This window comes from Leptonotus elevatus, chromosome 13, assembly GCF_054856555.1.
Source record: "Leptonotus elevatus isolate MCC_2025b chromosome 13, RoL_Lele_1.0, whole genome shotgun sequence".
Taxonomy (NCBI): Eukaryota; Metazoa; Chordata; class Actinopteri; order Syngnathiformes; family Syngnathidae; genus Leptonotus; species Leptonotus elevatus.
The window spans coordinates 2,179,445-2,198,512 of record NC_141251.1 but is presented as its reverse complement, the minus strand read 5'-3'; the positions used below and the strand labels follow the sequence as shown (position 1 = coordinate 2,198,512).

The 19,068-nt window shown below is 40.5% G+C and overlaps 1 protein-coding gene across 1 annotated transcript in view; it reads left to right on the top strand.

The window, feature by feature from the left end:
- arid5b (AT-rich interaction domain 5B) overlaps positions 1 to 19,068 on the top strand; it is a 103,654-nt gene that overhangs the window by 7,891 nt on the left and 76,695 nt on the right. Inside the window, exon 3 of the mRNA XM_086093651.1 lies at positions 12,936 to 13,170. Within this exon, the coding sequence (XP_085949777.1) occupies positions 12,936 to 13,170 (235 nt within the window). The remainder of the gene's footprint in view (positions 1 to 12,935; positions 13,171 to 19,068) is intronic.

Below are 19,068 nucleotides of genomic sequence, written 5' to 3'. Positions count from 1 at the left end.
ATATTGGGGGGGGGGGGGGATTGACTGTAGTTTTAAGTTGTAATGTCACTATTCACCACTAGATGGCAAACATGGCTTGGTTACGCTTACACCGGGTTCAATTGTTGGCTACAAGCTCTTAGTTGTTGGTATAGTGGAGCTTTTATACATTGAAAATGTGTTCTCAAAAGGAAATATATTCACAACTCATATTTGGTGCATATCGAATAGCATTTTTGTCATACATCGGGATAGGAAGTGAATTGGTCACATGTTCGCCCCCCAGTAGCGCTGATGGAAAAACTGTGGCCCCCGTCCAGCATTGAAGTTGCCCATCCCGGCCTTAATGTCATATTTGAATGTCTTATGGGTATTTGTCTTATTGATGTTTAATATTTAAATGACTTAAAAATGAATACAATTAATAAACATCGGGTTTTTCCTGGCTCAAATTGAGGCCGAGTTGGTATCACCCTCACTATGACGGGTGCCAAAACGGGGCCCATAAATCGGTCGGCCGATCGATCGGTGCACCCCTAATTCGAAGGTATCGGTACTCGAGGCGGTGACCGATACCATTATGGGCCGACCTCCTGTAGACGTTTTACGATCAAGGACAAGAAATGAGAAATTATATGAATACAAAGTTGCCATTAAAAAAAAAAAAATCATCCACTCGTACATATACATTTGTAAATTTCTATTGTATTTACTGTGTTTTTATGACTTTGAAGCGCACCACCTCTGCCTCGCAACCAGGACATGGGCGTGCCCAACAGTTGCTCCATGATCTGTTTCTTCTTCTGTACATTAAAGTAAAAAAAAAAAAAAAAGTTAAAATGCGTTCCCGCCGAGCTCAATCAACACAGCTGGAGCGCTGTGTTGAGCGAGAACAGCGGCTCGGGCCGGAGGTGGCGAGCAAATTAGGTGGAGGCGGCCGCCTTTGAATTTTGTACACGGGGAAAACCCTGATACGTAGATAAATATGTATACCGTGTATTATATTTCCCCTACTTTTCTCCTTCATACGCTGCATCCATAAGCAATTGCAATTTCTCAATGGCGATTTTATGTATTTATTTATTTATTTATTTAAATACATTTTTGTTCTCCGTACAGGATCCTAATCAATGGTCGTATGCGGTCGTCCCCCATCGAAAAGCTTGGCCAACATTTCCGGAGCACATTATGCTAATGCGCCATTATATTCACTTTTGATATCTTGACCCTCCCTCTCCTCTCTCTCTCCCAGCTGACGCACGCACACACACACTCTCTCACACACGCGCACGCGCGCACGCACACACTGACGGGCCTGACTGATACTGCAGCAGAAGTCTTGTATTGATTGCCGTGGCAAACGTGCTGGCGCTATTCCACACGCGTGTTTGTAGGGAAATGAGATTGTATTCATTTGCTGCTCCTTTGATTTTTTTTCTAAGGGGGGGGCTGGAAGGGGGGGGCTGTCCCCTGAATGGCTTATTCAGGCATGTGGGATGCACCGGCTGAGCTAAGTGGCTTTTGACGGATTGCGCAGGCGCGAAGCTCGACGACGGCGCTTTCCTCGTCTTGTGTACGATTTGTAAAATTGCAAATTCCCGGTCGGTGCAACAATGGCGGCGATCGAGAGGAGGAGGAGGCGGCGGCGGCGACTGGCGAGGTGGCGCTGGTGCCAGCCGCGCAGCGAGTCATTAACCGGGCAACACTGCCCTCAAGTGAATTCCTCGCCATTGCTGAAATAGCGCGTCAATTATTACCGGCTTTTTTTAGGTGTCAGTAAAAAAATACAAATACAAATAAAAAAAGCTTTCCAGTGGAAATAGTCGACTTCAAAAGGTGCTGGAACGAACGGCGGTTCCTTTCACAAGCTTCTCATTGGTTTTCGTATAATGAGACGGCCACACGTGACTAATGAGTCAAATGACTTTTCACGACACTGCATCATGAGAAGAGTCATTTCCGAATGAACAATACTGAGCTCTTAAAAGAAAAAATAAATAAATAAATAAATAAATAAAAATGAGAAGAGTCATTTGATGATGAAAAAGTCAGCGTTTCACGTCGATCATAGAAACCATTAGATTACATAATTGAGCTTGAATAAAGACAGAATTTTAAGTACAAATACAAGAAGAAAGGAGCGAGAAAGGAAAGATGGCTTTTCAGCATCGAGCAGCTACAGATTGGATTTTTTTTACAAAAGACGATTCAACTTCCAGATCTCATCACTTTGTCTCAGTTTGATGCCGTTTTAAAGGAGCCGGAAATGACGCCATTAACCTGTTGCTGTTTTTAATGGACTGTAATTGTACGTGATGTTGTGTTTTGCGCCTCTTGGCCGGGACTCCCTTGAAAAAGTCTTCTGCGGATCTCAATGGGATTTTCCTGGTTAAATAAAAAAAAATTAATAAAAGAAAGGTTACGTTTATAAAAAGAATCATGTCATTAGAAAATGTACTCTATATACATTAAAAGAAACGGCATGACCAAAAATAAGCATCATTTGCCATTTTCCTTCCGAGCACAAGATCTTGACGTATTACAGAAATTCATAATTTTGCCAAAACAAGCTCAGAAAACTAGCTGAGAAAAAAACTAGCAATTTGAAGACAATTTTAAATTTAAATTAAAAAAATTTGAAATAAATATTGAAATTGTCCAAATTTGAGAGAATATCAGAAGAAAGTTGAAGTATTGAAAGCAAAATAGACGTTTTACGGATATAAAGTCGTAATTTGGAGAATGAATACGTTCAATTTATAAGCGTAATTTCAAGAAAAGGCTTACCGGGAAAAGTTCCAATTGCAACGAGGGGCCAGGCTCCGCCCATGGCTCGGAATGGCGTCATTTTCCTCATTTTGGTGAAAGCGAGATGTTAGTGGAGCTAATCAGCGTTGCGCTGTCATCTCCTCGAGTCGTGAAAGAAGTTTCGTCTTTCATATTTGATGCGATTATTGAAACCCCGATTTGATGAGAATTCAATTGTCATTTGCCAAGAAAATAATTTTTCTTCGTATTTTTTTATTTTTTTTTGTTAATTCCCAGGAAAGTTTGTTTTGGGCCAGTCGAACCAAGGTCAGTCATGTGGAGGAGGAGATAGATAATCAATTCATATTGTGTTTCAGCCTCGCTCACCCCCCCCCCCCCACCACTCCACCCCCCCCCCCCCCTCCTCATTGTCCGCGTCACCATGTCCATTACTCAATTACTAATCTCCTCTGGCCTGCTAAATTCCTGCGCTGACCTCTCAGAAGTTCAGCAGGCTGAAACCTTCGCAGCGTGACAGCACCTCTGTGTGTGTGTGTGTGTGTGTGTGTGTGTGCACTAGAGAAAGCCCCCCCCCCCGCCCCCCTCACTGAGAGCCCCTGAAAAAGGCCCCTTCAGGAATATATTGCACTGTATGTGCTATGGCTTGCAATTCATACAATGCGGTTACTTTGACTTGCTAATTTTCTGTGTTAAGAACATGTGATGAAAAATGGTGGTCTTTCTTTTTTTTGGGGGGGGGGGGGGGGGTGGCTTAAGGGCATTTCAATTCATTTCAGTGGAGAAAATTGATTTGATTTACAGTCAATTGAGTTACAAGCTTGGTCACATGCAGAACAAATTCAACTCATGACTTTATTCTCCCCAAACTACGACTTTTGTAATCTAGTGACTCGTTGGACAATTATGACTATAATTATGTGAAATGGGCTTTTTCCTTGTATTATTACTGGGACTTTTTCCTCGGGCCCAAACAATTCATCGACCGGTCAATTTATTTGGCCAATAATAGCCCTTTTCAAATATTATCCCCACCCACGCACACACATTAATACATTACAACATAAGACAAAAAAAAAATCACATTGAAATACTGCCAGCAAAAAAATGAGCATAATATCAACCAATGTTTGTGGATTTTTCCCCGATGTAAAGTTAAATATGAAAAGTACACAAAGTTATGTAAAATATTTAAATGTTCTGCTTTGAATTCATATTGTTATTATTGTAAGCATTAAAAGACCCAAAAAGTTATTTTATTTGATGTACTTCTAAAATTAATTGCCCGATGAATTAATTAATTGGAATTGTTTGGACTTTTGTCTAACGATTCTCATAAAAAAATGACTTTGATAAAATGGCGACTATTCTCCTAAAAAAAAATTCTTGTGAAAATTGCAAATGAATCCCCAAAATACTTTTGTCTTGTACTAGTCCTTTAACTTTTGAATTATAATGTAATGTAGTATCATTAATAATGTGAGATTCGATTTCAAGGTGTTATTGGTTTGCCATATTGTACTGAGCAGCCCGGACAGCTCACTTCCTGTTGCATGACCTTCATCGTTTTTACTAATCGTCAAATCTGGTGCCCCCTAAAAAAAAATTAAGTGAAAATCCTTTGGATGCTGCCAGAACCCAAGACGGATTACGTCATCTGCTTTGCGTGATGTAACAACTGGTAGCAGTTTTTTTGTGTGACAGCCCCCCCCAACCCCAACCCCCCCAATAAAATATTTCATCGTGTTGCGTCGTTTCTGACACGCTAATGTCAAGCAACGCTATTCTCGAGAGTTGAATTCCAACAAGATGGCAGACACCAAGAGGCTTATCTATTTGTTTGTTTGTTTGTTTATTTCTTTTTTTGTTATCTGCCCTTGAGCATCACAAGTCTGTTTACTCCACTCACAGTGCATAATGTGCCGTCCCTGAGTAATGTTATCATGCTAATGCGGTATTAAGATGAATTATTGATGGCAAAAAGAGAACGGCGGCACAACGTGACGTCCACCTCGTGCTTTGAATTCCATCTGTCGATTTAATCGATGAACTGCATTAAAAAACAAGAAAAAAAAGAACAAGCTTTAATTTTTTCATTCCTTTATTAAAAAAAACAGGACATTATTTCAAATTGACGGTGCCGAAAATGCACAAACAAATAAAGATTCACTTACTGGTTTGTCTGTAACATGTCAGAAAAAAATGTTTAAAAAAATTATTTAAAATTAAAAATTTAATTATGGTATTTTTTTTCCCCCAAAGTAAAAGCAAATGTTTTACGTCGCTCTTACATGCAGGACTTCAGAAATCTGAGATTTACTGTCGAGGCTGCAATTCCGATTAATCGAGAAATGATTCTCAGTTACTTTTTGCAATTGCAAAAATGTAATCACTTCTGCTTGAATTTGAATGTAGTCAGTCAAAAAAAAAGTAATTTTAGCTAACTGGTCATGCGGCGAACGAGGACGTGTCCAAAGCGAGCGTGTCGGAACCGCTTGCCCGATGCTCGGCGTCACGTCTTGGCTTTTGGGCTGGCCGTCATCTGACCTACATTTTATCAGCAGGCGGCCAGCCGGCTGCTGCTGTCTGCCGCTTTGCTCAGCTGTCCGCGGGCTAACCGGAAACGACGGGGACTGCCTTTTTATTATTTGACATTCCAAGTGGGGAAGACCCAACCCCCCCCCCCCCCCCCCCCGAGGTTGTCCGCCACATCTTTGAATGGCGAGTGACGGCCATTGCGACCCCGGCGACTATTGCCGTAACTGTTGGAAAGTGCGACTTGACTCGACGGCACTTTGACGGCAAACGATTGACATTTTCACAAGCGGTCGCCGCTGGACTGACTGCATTTTCATCACGCCAGCTCTGAAAATGTGGGTTTATGGTTTACTTTAAAACAGAACGAAGAGTGAGGCAAAAAAATGTGGTTGTCGTCAATTTTACAAGTTTAAAGTTGGAATTGTACACAAAGTCATTGTGCGAATGCTGATTGTTATTGTGATTTTTTTTTTTATTCTCCACACTTTTTTTGTCATGACACAACTTCCGCATAATACTTTTGCAATTGCGTGCTTCAAAAATTCACCCCTTCCGGAGTATATATGGTCTCATTCCACATTAGTTACAGTCGTGGCACAATTTAACGTCAAATATCATCTTTTCCCCCGTTTAATTTCAATGGGACTGACGTTGACATTTTTTTCAAAGTCCCACTTGCCACGCCCACTTCCATGCGTACAACCATTCATCATTGCCAGGTGGCGCAGTTGGTAAAGTGCATTGTCCAGTAACCAGGAGGTTGCAGGTATGAATCCCACTTGAGACAGATTGCACAATGGCAGAAGAGAAAGCCAGAGGAAGGAAGTCATTGCTCATGTTTACGAGAAGAAAATCGTTTACAAGGTCTTAATTTGATAAGAATAAAGTCGGAAATTGACAAAAGTCAAGTCGTTCGTTTTCAAGAAATTATTAGATTACAAAAAAAAAATATCATGAGATTATTGGAAAAAAGGTCTCAACATGTCAGGGAAGCTACAATCGTATTTTATGAGAATAAAATCTGAACTTGACTAGAATAAAGTTGCAATTTTGTGAGAATGAGGTTGTAATTGGACCAGAACAAATTGTTACATTGATGAGATTGTCATCATTTTCATACAATTAAGTCATAATTGAACAAAAAAAAGTAAGTTGATTACAAGATATAATACTTTTATAAAAGTAAGGTACTAACAAAGAATAAAGATCCGGGATCATCAAAAAAGTTGTAATTTTGTTTGCAAAGTCAATCAGACAAAAAGGTCATATTTTGAGTCTGAATCTCACCAAAATAAAGTCGCAAATTGATGTGGGTAAAGTTGGGGATATATGAGAAATCGTTGTAGGGAAATTTATAGACAACAAAATAATTTGTTTTACTCGCTCAAGTCTTAAATTGACGAAAATAAAGTTGGATCGTTTGAGAAGCAATAAAATGCAAAGATTTTTCAACAAAAAGTCGTCATTTCACAAGAAGGAAAGAGTAAATTGACGAGACGAGAGTTGAAAATGCACGACAAGCGCCATCTTTCCATTTTAGGTACGCTACAGGAAGTCTTAACTGTGACATGAATCATACTCTGTAAACAAATACAGAGCAGCTCAACCTCTGGCTAGCGTTATGCTTTTGCTTTACCGCCATGCGCGAGGCGTCCATTTGGACCTCGGAAGCTACCAAATATGCTTCTTTGTATTACACAAGATGTTCTTTTGTCAAAGTGTTGTGTTCTTTTCAAAAATGTGCCTCTTCAATGATTTTCTGGAGCGTGACAAGACAAACATTTATTTTCCAAATAAATCTCCCGCTGTTGCTTTTATGCCTCAGTAAACGGAGTCTCTTTGTGTTTTTTTCTGCTGATTTACGTTATCATGGACGCCGCAGATGGGCAAAGTAACAAATCGTTGGTTCTTCGATCTTGCTGCGGACCGGAGGCGTTTCAGCAACCCGACTCACTGGTGGTCTTTGGGCGGCTCTCAAACCGCTCGGGTTCATCAAATATTTCTCAATCCAATTCTTGTTTTTTATCGAAAAATACGACGACAAAGCTAATAGATTGAACCTGTTTTTCCAGATGGATTCCATTGAGTGATGCGCAATTTATGAGACGGAATTGATAGAAAGCGTCAATATTACAAGGGAACAGTTTTGTGAGAAGAAAGTTGTCATTTTACGAGATGTCATTAGACTACAGAAAATTGTAATTCATCGTTTTTTGGAATTTTATTCCGTCTCCATAATCCATAATGGTGTGGCACGAGTGTGCCAAAGTTCAGTAAACATTTTTGACAAGGGAGTATGTTCGGAAGTTACGTTTTTTTTTTTTTTTTTTTTTTAGCACTTGGTCCACATTATACCATTACGTTCGGAAATTAAGGAAACGACATTTTTTTATTCATATGTTTTCTGATTAATTATGTCTGTAGCGCATGATTTAGGTTTGACATTTCCCCCCAATAATGCAACGGGGTATTAAGTAATTCCCCGTGGCAGGATTACAGATTTTAGCCTACAAGTACATTCGAAGGTATTTGCGAGTATATTTGTATGCATTTGTGAGTATGTTTGAACAAACGCACTTGCGAGCATGTTGAACTTGTTGTACGATCGAGCGTATTTAACTCATTCACTGCCATAAATTAATTAAAAAAAACAAAGATTATTAAAAATTAGGGGCAAAAGGGGATTCAAAATTTTTATTGTAATTAATCACAAATTTTATATCGGTTCTAAATGTACAATAAAAAAAATTCTAGGTTTTCATACTCTTGAGAACAAAAGTGGGAAAAAAATGTTGAACTAAAATAAATAGTTAAAATTAATTTTGGACATTTATAGCCGTCAATGTCAGTGAATGAATAAAAAAAAAAAAAAGAGAACAAATTTGGGGCGCCATTTAAGTTTTTAATCGTAATTAATCACATGACTTCACTCGTGATTAATCACAAATTTCATATTTGTTCTAAATGTGCAACAAAAACAATTCTAGGTTTCCATACTCTTGTTAACAAAAGTGGAAAAAAATGTCAAACTAATAAAAATAGTTCAAATGAATTTTTGACGTTTATTGCCATCACTGGCAGTGAACGAGTTAAACGCATTTGAACGCACTCGCTAATATGTTCAAACGTACTCACCCGTCAAATAGGATTCTTGTCAGTTCCGCGCTTTTGTACTCCTTTTTTACGAGCGTAAAGAAGTATTTTGCACTCTTGTTTCAGTTAACGACTGCTGCCCTGTAAACAATCTCAGCAGCCTCCGGCTCGCGATGTACGCATTTGGCAGTACGTCAACCTCATTTTGAATATGAATCATCAGCGTTGCACAAACATAAAAAAAAAAAAAAAAAAAAAAAGGAACAAAAAAGCGCCACAGTGCAAACATTGTCCCCAAACGAGATCTGCGCAACAACACATGATTAATATACACGGAATGTAATATAGCAATACACTATACGCCCGGCTGTGCTTTTTAATTACGCCGCCGCCGCCGCCGCTGCGATGAACAGAGCGTGTTATTATGAGTGGAAAGGGGATTGCATCAAAAGCTACACTTGCTCATTTTTGAGCACATGAAGCACAATGAGGCTTTTGGCTGTGAGGCTGAATGCTATTTACCGCTAGCGACACATTATTCAAATGATCGTTCTCTCTCAGTTGCTTTGTCATGGCACGAAAAAAAAAAAAAAAAAAAAAAAAAAAAGTTGCTTACAGCCACCCGCCACCACTTGACAGCTCCAGACAGCTCATTATAAGACGAGCGCGAGAAAAAGGAAGAAAAAAAAAAAAACCCAGAAGCCATGTTTGATGTTTTTACTTAGCGAGCGGGGGAGGCACTGCAGCTATATCAAGCCGTCCCTCGCAGGCTTTTTTTTTTTTCCTTTATAAGGCAATACTGGCTTGAAAACTGGCCGGGGGTTTGATACGGCTGCGCTCCGCAGCTTAATGTGAGAACTGAATATGGGTAATTGTTTGGACAGAGCACTCGGGGAGAACGCCGGCAAAGTTTGTTTTGACAATGTGTTCTTTTTGCTTTTTTACGGAAATGTGACTGAAATGGAGAGTGGGCTCGAAAGCCAAAATGAGAGGTTGACGTTTTTTTTTTTTTTTTTGCTCTAACTGAACATGAATCGGCTTCAGAAAGGCAGAATTTGTGAGGCAGCTCTTTGGATTTTGCAAGCGTACCTAAAGAAGTGTCCAGCGAGTGCTCGTGTGGACTCGATTGTTGATTAATTATGTCTCGAAAGCAGCCGCGTCCAAATGGAGTGCTTTCTGTGCCGACAGACTAAAGTACTGAACTGCTGACCGACCCACTTACCCAAGTACTGAACAACCAACTGACCGACCAAGCAAACTAGTAACCTACCTACCTACCTACCTATTGATTTTGCAGACCTATCAAGCTACCTACCTAGCAAATTACTTACTTTTCAGACCACAACTAGGTACCTACCTCTCTAACTAGCTACCCACTGAACTACCCACCGTTCCTACCAACATGCCAGATCAAAACACCTGACCTACGTGCCTATCCACCCGCCATCAACCCAACCTACCTACCGACCAAGCTACTTATCGAACTCCCTACTTAACTCATTTGCTCCCAAAAACATATAAAAACGTTCTATTTTAAATATTGCCACGGTCCCAAAAATGTATTTATACGTTTTTTTTTTTATGTTATGCATACAGAAGGCTGTGATGCAGCCTCTGAACTGAAGAGAACGCTTAAAGCAATGGTAGTTATTACGAAAAAAATGTCCAGCAGGTGGCAGCAGATTATAAGAGATCAACGAGGGCTATGTTGCAAAAAAAGCTCTTTTCTCGAGTATTTTCAACAAGTTTGTGAATAATGATGAAACTTAGCTATGTTCTAATTGCTGCAAAACGTAAACCAATACAAATATATGATGAAAGAAGAGACTCCAATCTTTCTTTTGGTAGGGTCCATGTTTTTATGGCAATAGAACAGAATATTCTGTGGGCCTCGCAGTCAGTCAAAATCCAGTCAAACGGCCGGGCGCGAAGTGGGTTGCTTCAGTGAAAATGGCTGCGAGTGTATGAATTAATGAAGCGACCTACTTGCCTACCTACCCATCGAACTACCGCGTCTTTTGCCGATTTTCACTTTCCTGTATCCAAACACTAAATGTGGCAATACTTGAGTCCACGTAATGTGTTGCGCGCGCAGGCAAACTCCGTGGCCATAAATGGGCAAATTAAGCCGTGTTTTATGGAGCCGGCGTTGACCTCTCGCTCGTATATCCCCGCTACCAGATCAGTGTTTTATGCGTAAAAGATATGATCCGTGTGCTTTTATGACATTATCCGTGGATATGACAACAGGGCATTGCTTGAGTTGAGAGATTGAGAGATTTGTTGGCTCAAGAAGGAAAAATGATTTTTTTTTTTTTTTTTTTAAAAAAAAGAAAAGAAAAAAAAAAAAGAAGGAAAAATGAAATTCACCGCCGCGGCCGTAAAAAGCGAATCGAGACTCGCACGTACACGCTTACATTTTCCCGCACGGTAAAGAGCTTAATATCGCATATATATATATATATATATATATATATATATATATATATATATATATATATATATATATATATATATATATATATATATATATATATTTGTCATTATGATATTGCCATTGGGTGCACGGTGGCTGACTGGTTAGCACGTCCGCCTCCCAGTGCAAAGGTTGTGAGATCAAGTCCGGGCTTCGGCCTTCCTGGGTGGAGTTTGCATGTTCTCCCCGTGCTTGCGTGGCTTTTCTCCGGGTACTCCGGTTTCCTCCCACATTCCAAAAACATGCATGGCAGGTGAATTGGACACTCCAAATTGTCCATAGGTGTGATTGTGAGTATGGTTGTTCGTCTCTGTGTGCCCTGCGATTGGCTGGCAACCAGTTCAGGGTGTACCCCGCCTACTGCCCGAAGCCAGCTGGGATAGGCTCCAGCAACCCCGCGACCCTTGTGAGGACAAGCGGTACAGAAAATGGATGGATGGATGGATATTGCCATTGCTGTTGCCTCGCAGCCTCAATGGCGGAATCCGACTTGACTGTGACGCGTGTTGCATTTCTCCCCCCCCCCCCCCCCCACCCCCCCAGCACATCTGTCCTCCAGACTTTGGGTAATAGCCGTCTTCCGGTGCACTCTTTTTGTCAGTAACAAGCGCGCCCGCTATTATTAGCCCTTCAAACGAACCTGCACTTCTTAAAATTATTGAACACAATCAAACAGATTGCGTCCGTCCTCACGCGGCGTTGGTTTCACATGCTGTGTTTGCAACGTTTCCCACCGGGCGCGCGCCTCCTCATTTCGAAAGAAGAACCACCTCGAACTAAAAACCTGCTCCCGAGTAGCATGATAATGATTAACATTGAAAAAGAAGAACAAAATCAATGTTTAACATTATTGCAACCTTACGTCAATTATAGCGTGCTTAACAAATTCACTTGAGATGATAAAAACATTTTATTTGTCTGTCATTTAAGTGTGTGTGGAACACGTTGTCCTCGTTGAAGATTCGAGGGGGTGTTCGCGGGCCCTGCTCGCTCTCACGGCTTTAATTGTGGCTGCGGCGATACTGAAAGCGCGGCTGGCTAATACTTTGGCCGCCCTGTCAAATTAAACAGAACTTTTATGTTCTGTTCCGCTCGGGTACAGCAGCACAAACTTCAGTTTACAAGCGGAGCGTTCACTGCAACACCACACATGACGACGGGCGCAACACATACCGGAACGCAACAGCGAACAATAAAAAAATAAAATGCATAAAAGTGCTCATTGTTTAACCCAGTAAGTCAAATAAAATGCTGAAGGGACAAATGCAGTAATACAATTTTTTTTCCAACCAGTGTGCTGTTGAACATTCTTTTTTTTGGGGGGGGGGGGGGGGCGGATCATCAGGTATTTATGCCAGCAACGAACAATTGCATTAATGAGTGAATTGAGACAAGATCATCGTTGGGTCAGTATTTCTTTTTTTATTTTTTTATTTTTTTAAGAGCTCAGTATTGTTCATTCAGAAATGTCATCATCATTGCTCTTTTTTTTTTTTTTTTTTTAATATATATATATATATATATATATATATATAGGGTCAGTATTTCAATACACCACAATTCACGATCCAGGAAGTGAATTGACGGCGGTTTGCTAGCACGGGTTAGCCGTTGTTGCCACATCGGCAATCTTATTAGCGGTAGCTTCTTCTTCTTCTTTTGTTTTTGTGATGAAGTTGTAGAATAAAAGAATACAATCTTCCTATGCTGCCTTTTGCGATTGTCTTGCTATGCTAGCGCTGTCGCGTGCCAAGCAGAACAAAGAAATTGGCGGACGGTCCAATTGACCTGCGTATTCACCTGTTGCCCTTCACACAATCAACTAAGCAGGCCCAGATTCCACACTGAGTGAGTCAGTTTGAGAGTAAATTGGGACAAGATCTTCATTATTTCAAATGATTGGTTTGAGAGATTTTTCTGTGTGTCAAATGTATGCCTTGGCTCAATTAAGGTTGGAAAACTCCTGTACAGTATTTCCCCCCCACCCCCCCCCCCCCCCCCCCCCCCCGTTTGCCTTAACTCGCGACTTAATTTCAACCTTAAATGCTGACTTTTTTTTTCCCTTCTCTTTTTCTGCCCTCAGCACGAGGTGATCGCCGTGTCCGAGAAGGTGATCGTGCGCCTCCAGGACCTGGTCAAGTGGGCGGTGCCGGACTTCTCGGGATGGGCCCACGGTCTGAAGGCGGAGCCCCTCAAGGCCTCGGTGCTACGCGAGCTGGGCACCAACGGGCGCCGCGAGGCCCTCCACCGCTACCGCGAGAGCACGCTCACCAGCGGACTCAACTTCAAGGACGTCCAGCGGGAACGGGCGCGCCTCGGTGAGTGGACCGCGTATTTCACTAGCCTGCTGTGTTGACCTCCATTTTACTGTCCTCCTTCTGGTTTAGCAACTTGAGCTAATCCGTCGGTTCTGTTTATATCACTTGGCGCCATGTTGGGGGTGTTGTTGTTTAGAAAGGCTACATGGCTAACTGCTGCTAGTGCTAACAAGTAGCGAAACGTTATGTTGTGGTTTTCTTGTGTAATAATTGTACTGGAATGATTTCTCTGTTTTAAGTGATGCTAAACTAGGCTACTATTGATAACTGACTTAGCATATGCTGTATTGTGAGTCTTCATGTAATGACTAGCATGTGCGACATGCGCTTTTTAACTGATAGTGATGTTTGCGCCATTTGCAATTTAGTGCTATATTTAAATAAAACAGAGCTGAGTTATACTGGAATAGTTTGATTTCTTAGCTGCTAAGCTATGCTAATTATGCTCCTGCTAACACTTACTTATTAGCATATAGGTGAGGATTGCATACTTTGATTAGCATGTGCGACATCTGCTAATAAGTATAATTTATGCAACTCTGTTTTTTACTATATATTTTTTCATTATTAACTTAAAAAAAAAAAGTAAACTATAAAGTAATCACTTTGTCATTATATTGAAGGCATTGTTGTTTTGAACACCTGCTCGCAGGTAGAAAAAAATTATTTTGTGCTTGTATTCTTGTCGGGCGAGTTAAGCTAACTAAGCTCCCGTTGACTAATTGACTAGTTAGTGGATTGTTTGGAACAGTGGAAAAACAAAAGGGGCCGCAACACTAAACATTTGACACTTTGTGTTTATATTGGTGGTATTTTCCCAAAAATCAAATGTGTTTGTGCTTAATGAACTTTTCTCGCCATGAATGTTTGGATTGGTGGCTAAAAACTGGTAATCACTTTTTTTTTGTTTTTATCTTTGGGCTAATGTATTGGTCCAGTTTACAAGTGCTGTCTTTGTGCTAAGCTACGCTAACCACGCTCCTATTAAGAGCTGGTTAACGGATTATTTGGCACAATTGAGAAACTTGACTTGCTGAGTTTTGGGATTGGGATTCCTCGCTCCTATAATTAGCATCCGGATAAGGCCTCGGGGGCCCCGAGCAGTTTGGTACTACTAACGACTGGCCTGGCATGCGTATTACAGCAGTTTCAGGACATTGCAAGCAAATTGTTGTCATGCAAATCCCAGAGACGGGCGGGCTAGGAGTGATGGTAATGTGCCTCCTACCTCATCATCATCCGCACTATATTTTGTGCCTGGATGGCTGCGCGTTCATCGCGTACACAATCGGGTGTCACGCTGCGTTCCATCAATCACAGCTCAACGTAAAGCCACCGCGGCTCATGTTAATGGGAAGCGTTTGAGTCTAATAATGTAATTATCGGTAAGGACATGACGTACCCCCCCCCCCCTCACTCTGCTTGCTCCCCTCCTTGTGGTTTTCTTCCGATAGCACCTCAGGCAAATAAATACCTCCTCCTCCCCCTTTTCACCAGGAAACAAAATGGGTAGAAACTGAAATGATCTCAGGGCAATGAACATGGACATAAAACCCCAATAGGAAAGCTGTTGCTAATCAAAACAGCAGTAATCTTGAGATGGATGAGAGGAGAGTTCTTGGATTATGCCGAGACTGCTGCTTGAGTGCGACTTTGTTTACGTTCTTGCTTCTTGCCGGTCCGCCACATTTTCTCCACGGCAATTATTTTTATGTCGTTTTAAACAACACTTTTACTCAAAACTAAATTTGAATATGCCGCAAAACATTGTTTGACGACCTCTCGTCCCATAAAAGCCGCCCCTATCTGCAGTTAAGTAAATAAACTCGGTCACTGTGTGCAGAAATACAGCATAATTCACCAGCAAAACCGATAAAAATACCATCGCAGTTTGTCGCTTCGTCATCCGCCTCTCGGCATCCCACGAACATCCATATTTCTGCGTGTAATAATCCTTTTGATGTTTTTGAAATAGCTTTTTGAAAAACAAGCCTCTCTAAACGGCTCGATTGATGACTTCCAAGGAGAGCGAGCCTCTCGGCGTGTGTTTAATGCCTAATGCAGTAATGCCCTTGATTGCTCCACATTGCTCTCATCTCAAATGCAAATGCAAAAAAAAAAAAAAAAAAAAAAAGAAGCAGAAGAGGATCAATACGAGATGCTTTGTTGCAATTCGGGAAATCGATACGGTTTGTGTTGCGTTTGTGAGCGTGGGATTTCTGGGATTTGTGAGGTGTGTTACAACTGCATTTTGCATGACCCGCTGCTTTTTTCGATTCTGTTTTAGGGCTGGGTTTAAAAAAAAAAAATCCATTTATCAATATCGGATTGACATTCCTTTTCATAGCCCAATATGGATTCCTAAAACCATGATACTTATAATACGGCCCTCAACTTAAATCAAAGTGCCTTCTCGGGTCACGGGGAGATTTATTTGACAAAAGAAGCCCAATATTTTTGCCACTTTATTTACATGGTGCTGTGGTTTCAATCTATTTCAATTATTATTTATTGTTTTGATCCATACATGATACATGATTAATGTAACTGCATTGGATTCAATTTTTAAATGTAAATATTTTTCTTCATACTGAATGCGCAATATATAAATAAATAAATAAATACGCAATGGTAACAAAAGAGGACCAAATAAATAAACGACCCTAACCTCTGCGGTGGAGTTCATTGCTCCACTGCTATTCTTCTGTCTTTTGTGTATTTTAAAGGAAACAACGCCACCGAATTTTTATTAAAAACTCATGGAACCGTTTTAAATTGTGTGTGTGGGAAGGGGTGGGGGTGGGGGTGGGAAGGGGGGGGGCACGATTTGTTTCCTTTAGTCATTGTCACAACAGATCCATATTAGCACTCTGCCCTTGTCGCATATTACAAATGTCTTTTTTCAATGTTATAAGATTCCATGTGCCGTATACAACATGTCTTCTTTGTAGACCTACATTTAAACACTTTTCCAATCTTTTGTGTATACAATCTCAAGAGACCCGCTATAAAGACACCAATTTAAGTCTCTGGAACATTTGTGTTTGTTGCCTCCAGCTTTGTGGGGAAGTGAGCGAGATATATATATATATAAAAAAAACAAAACCCGAAAAAGCGGCCAGTCTTTTTTTTGCATAGAAATATTAAATCAGGCCGCCAATGAAATATTCATGACTTAAAGAAGCAGGAGTGTGTTGACCACGGTGACGTTCAACGACATAACTGATGATATACGGCGACGGCTCAGCGTCAGCGTCATTACCTGAATGATGCATTCGCTGTTTGTTATTCTCCGGCAGAGGAATGAGATTGTTCCCACCCGCCGCCGCAACAGGGATACTGCAGCAATATACCGCCACTCGCCCGGCTTACAACTATCCCGCCGCTAAAAAGCAATAATGCCTACCATTGTTGTTGAGGGGAACAGATTTTTTTTTATTTTATTTTGTCCTGACTGCGTAGCCTAACTTTTCCTGGCCGGCTGCCACAGGAACTTAAGCGTGCTGTTCTGTAGTCGTACAGCACATGCATGATTAAAAACAAAACAAAAACATGGTTTAACTAACACATGCGTTACATGTAACACGCCTCCTCCTCCTCCTCCTCCTCCTCCTCCTCCTCCTCCTCCTCCTCCTCCTCCTCCTCCTCTCTGGGTAAGAGCAGAAAGTGATTCATTTTGGGGAGCGGGTGACCTCGCCGCTGCATTAGCAGCGGTGACTTTTAAACCTGCGAGGCGGATAATTGATTGGAGCCGTGATTCAGAAATTCCGCAGTTCACAAGCGGAGGTCTCCTCCGGCCGACTTAAAAATAGCGCTCGCATCGCCACTTGTGTAGCCTTTATGTGCAAAATGAAAGCTTTCACGCCGTATTTCTGTGCAAATCCGCCGTGGGTTAATAATTGTGTTCTATTGCTATAAAAACATGGAAGATAAGAGTCGCTTCTTTCGTCATGAAAAAAAAAAGTATATTTCTATCTGTTTCCGTTTTGCAGCAATTAGCATTAGAATATAGTTAAGTTTCATCATTATTCACATTCATGGTGAAAACACTGGCAAAAAGAGCTTGTTTGCAACATGGCCCTGGCTGAGCTCTTATACTCTGCTGCCACCTGCTGACTGTTTTTTTGTAATAACTATCATTGCTTTAAGCCACCTCTTCAGGTCAGAAGCTGCATCAAAGCCTTTTGTATGCTTTAGCATAAAAACATGTATAAATAGAACGTTTTTATACGTTTTTGGGAGCAAATCCGAGATTCCCAACATTTATTGAGCAATCAATTTATCAAATCCTTTTTTCCCCCCATTGAAATCAAATGAAATGTCAGCTATCATGGTATTTCTTTTTTTTATTTGGACCTTTATTTAACCAGGTTAAAAAAGTCATTTTGATTTACAATCTCTTTTGCAAGAGAGATCTGGCCAAGCAGCACATGCGTGTCCATAACAATAACATAACATAAAAACAGACGTCGTAGATGAAACTTTTACAACTTTTGCAATATATATTTCTCAAGTGGATGTGTTATGACTGCTTGAATAACATGTTTGAAAAGCCCCAAGTAAGTCCAATCTTCCGAACGGATGAAAGAGTAAGTGCTGCAGTGCTTACATCATCCACAATGCCATTCATTTAATCAAGTAATGCAAACGGTTCTTCTTTTTTTTTTTCCGCCTTTGAGTCGATGTTGTATTGGAGTGCGCATTAAGGTTTCTTTTTACAGTCCAATCCACCGGGGATGGCTTACCAGCCAAGTTTACATTCTGCCCCTTTATCTCCCCCCAGAGAACTGGCCTGATTCGCTCTTTTTTTTTTCTTTTTTTTTTTCTTCTTCTTCTGTCTTTTTATTGCCGCCTGCCCAAATTGCTTTCTGCTCGTATAGAGTACGAGGCGGAACGTCGGAAGTTGTATCTGCTGAGACGGCCGGCCAGTCTCGGTGCGTCGAGCCGAGCACTGGAGCAAAACAAAACAAAAACAAATAAATATGCGCTAGTAGAGTGGTTAGAAGATACCGCGTGTGGAGATCCAAGGTCATATTGCCGTATTGTACATTTATACATTGAACCGAATGACAATTGTTTTGTTAAATATCAAAGGTAGCTAAAGGTCATTGGCAATTTAGTGTGTTCTGTTAACCCAAACGTACGCATTTTCATAAACATCAAAGACACTTTCAGTTTCACAACAAAGCTAAAGGTATTTTGGAAAAACATCGCAGACAATTTAATCTTCGACAAATCCAATGCACGTTTTATAAACATCAAAGACACTTTACCTTCACAGCATTCTATGAAACCAAACAATGTTTTTGTAAACATGAAAGAACTTCTATGTTTACAAAAATGAGTGTTTGTTTGCTGAGGATAATTTAAATGAAACCTAACATATTTTAATGAACATCAAAGACACTTTTTAAGCCATGTTATGGCATTCTACCAAACAGAAAATACATTGTCATAAACATCAAAAATATTTTCAGTTTCACAACAAAACTTAACTGTATTTCTGAAACATCGCAGACACTTAAATGTTCGACAAATCCAATGCGCATTTTATAAACATCAAAGACACTTTACCTTCACAGCATTCTATGAAACATGTTTTTGTAAACATCAAAGACACTTCTTTGTTTACAAAACCCCCAAATAACTATTTTGGAATCATTGCAGACAATTCAGTTTTCGACAAATCCAACATGCATTTTTATAAACAACAAAGACACTTAAAAGCATTTTATGAAACAAACGTTTTTGTAAACATTAAAGACGTCCATAAAAAAAGAGTGGCAGTCTGCCAAGGACTCTTAATTTAAATGAAACCTAACATATTTTCAAGAACATCAAAGACACTTTTTAAGCCATTTTATGGCATTCTACAAAAGTGAAAATATGTTATTGTAA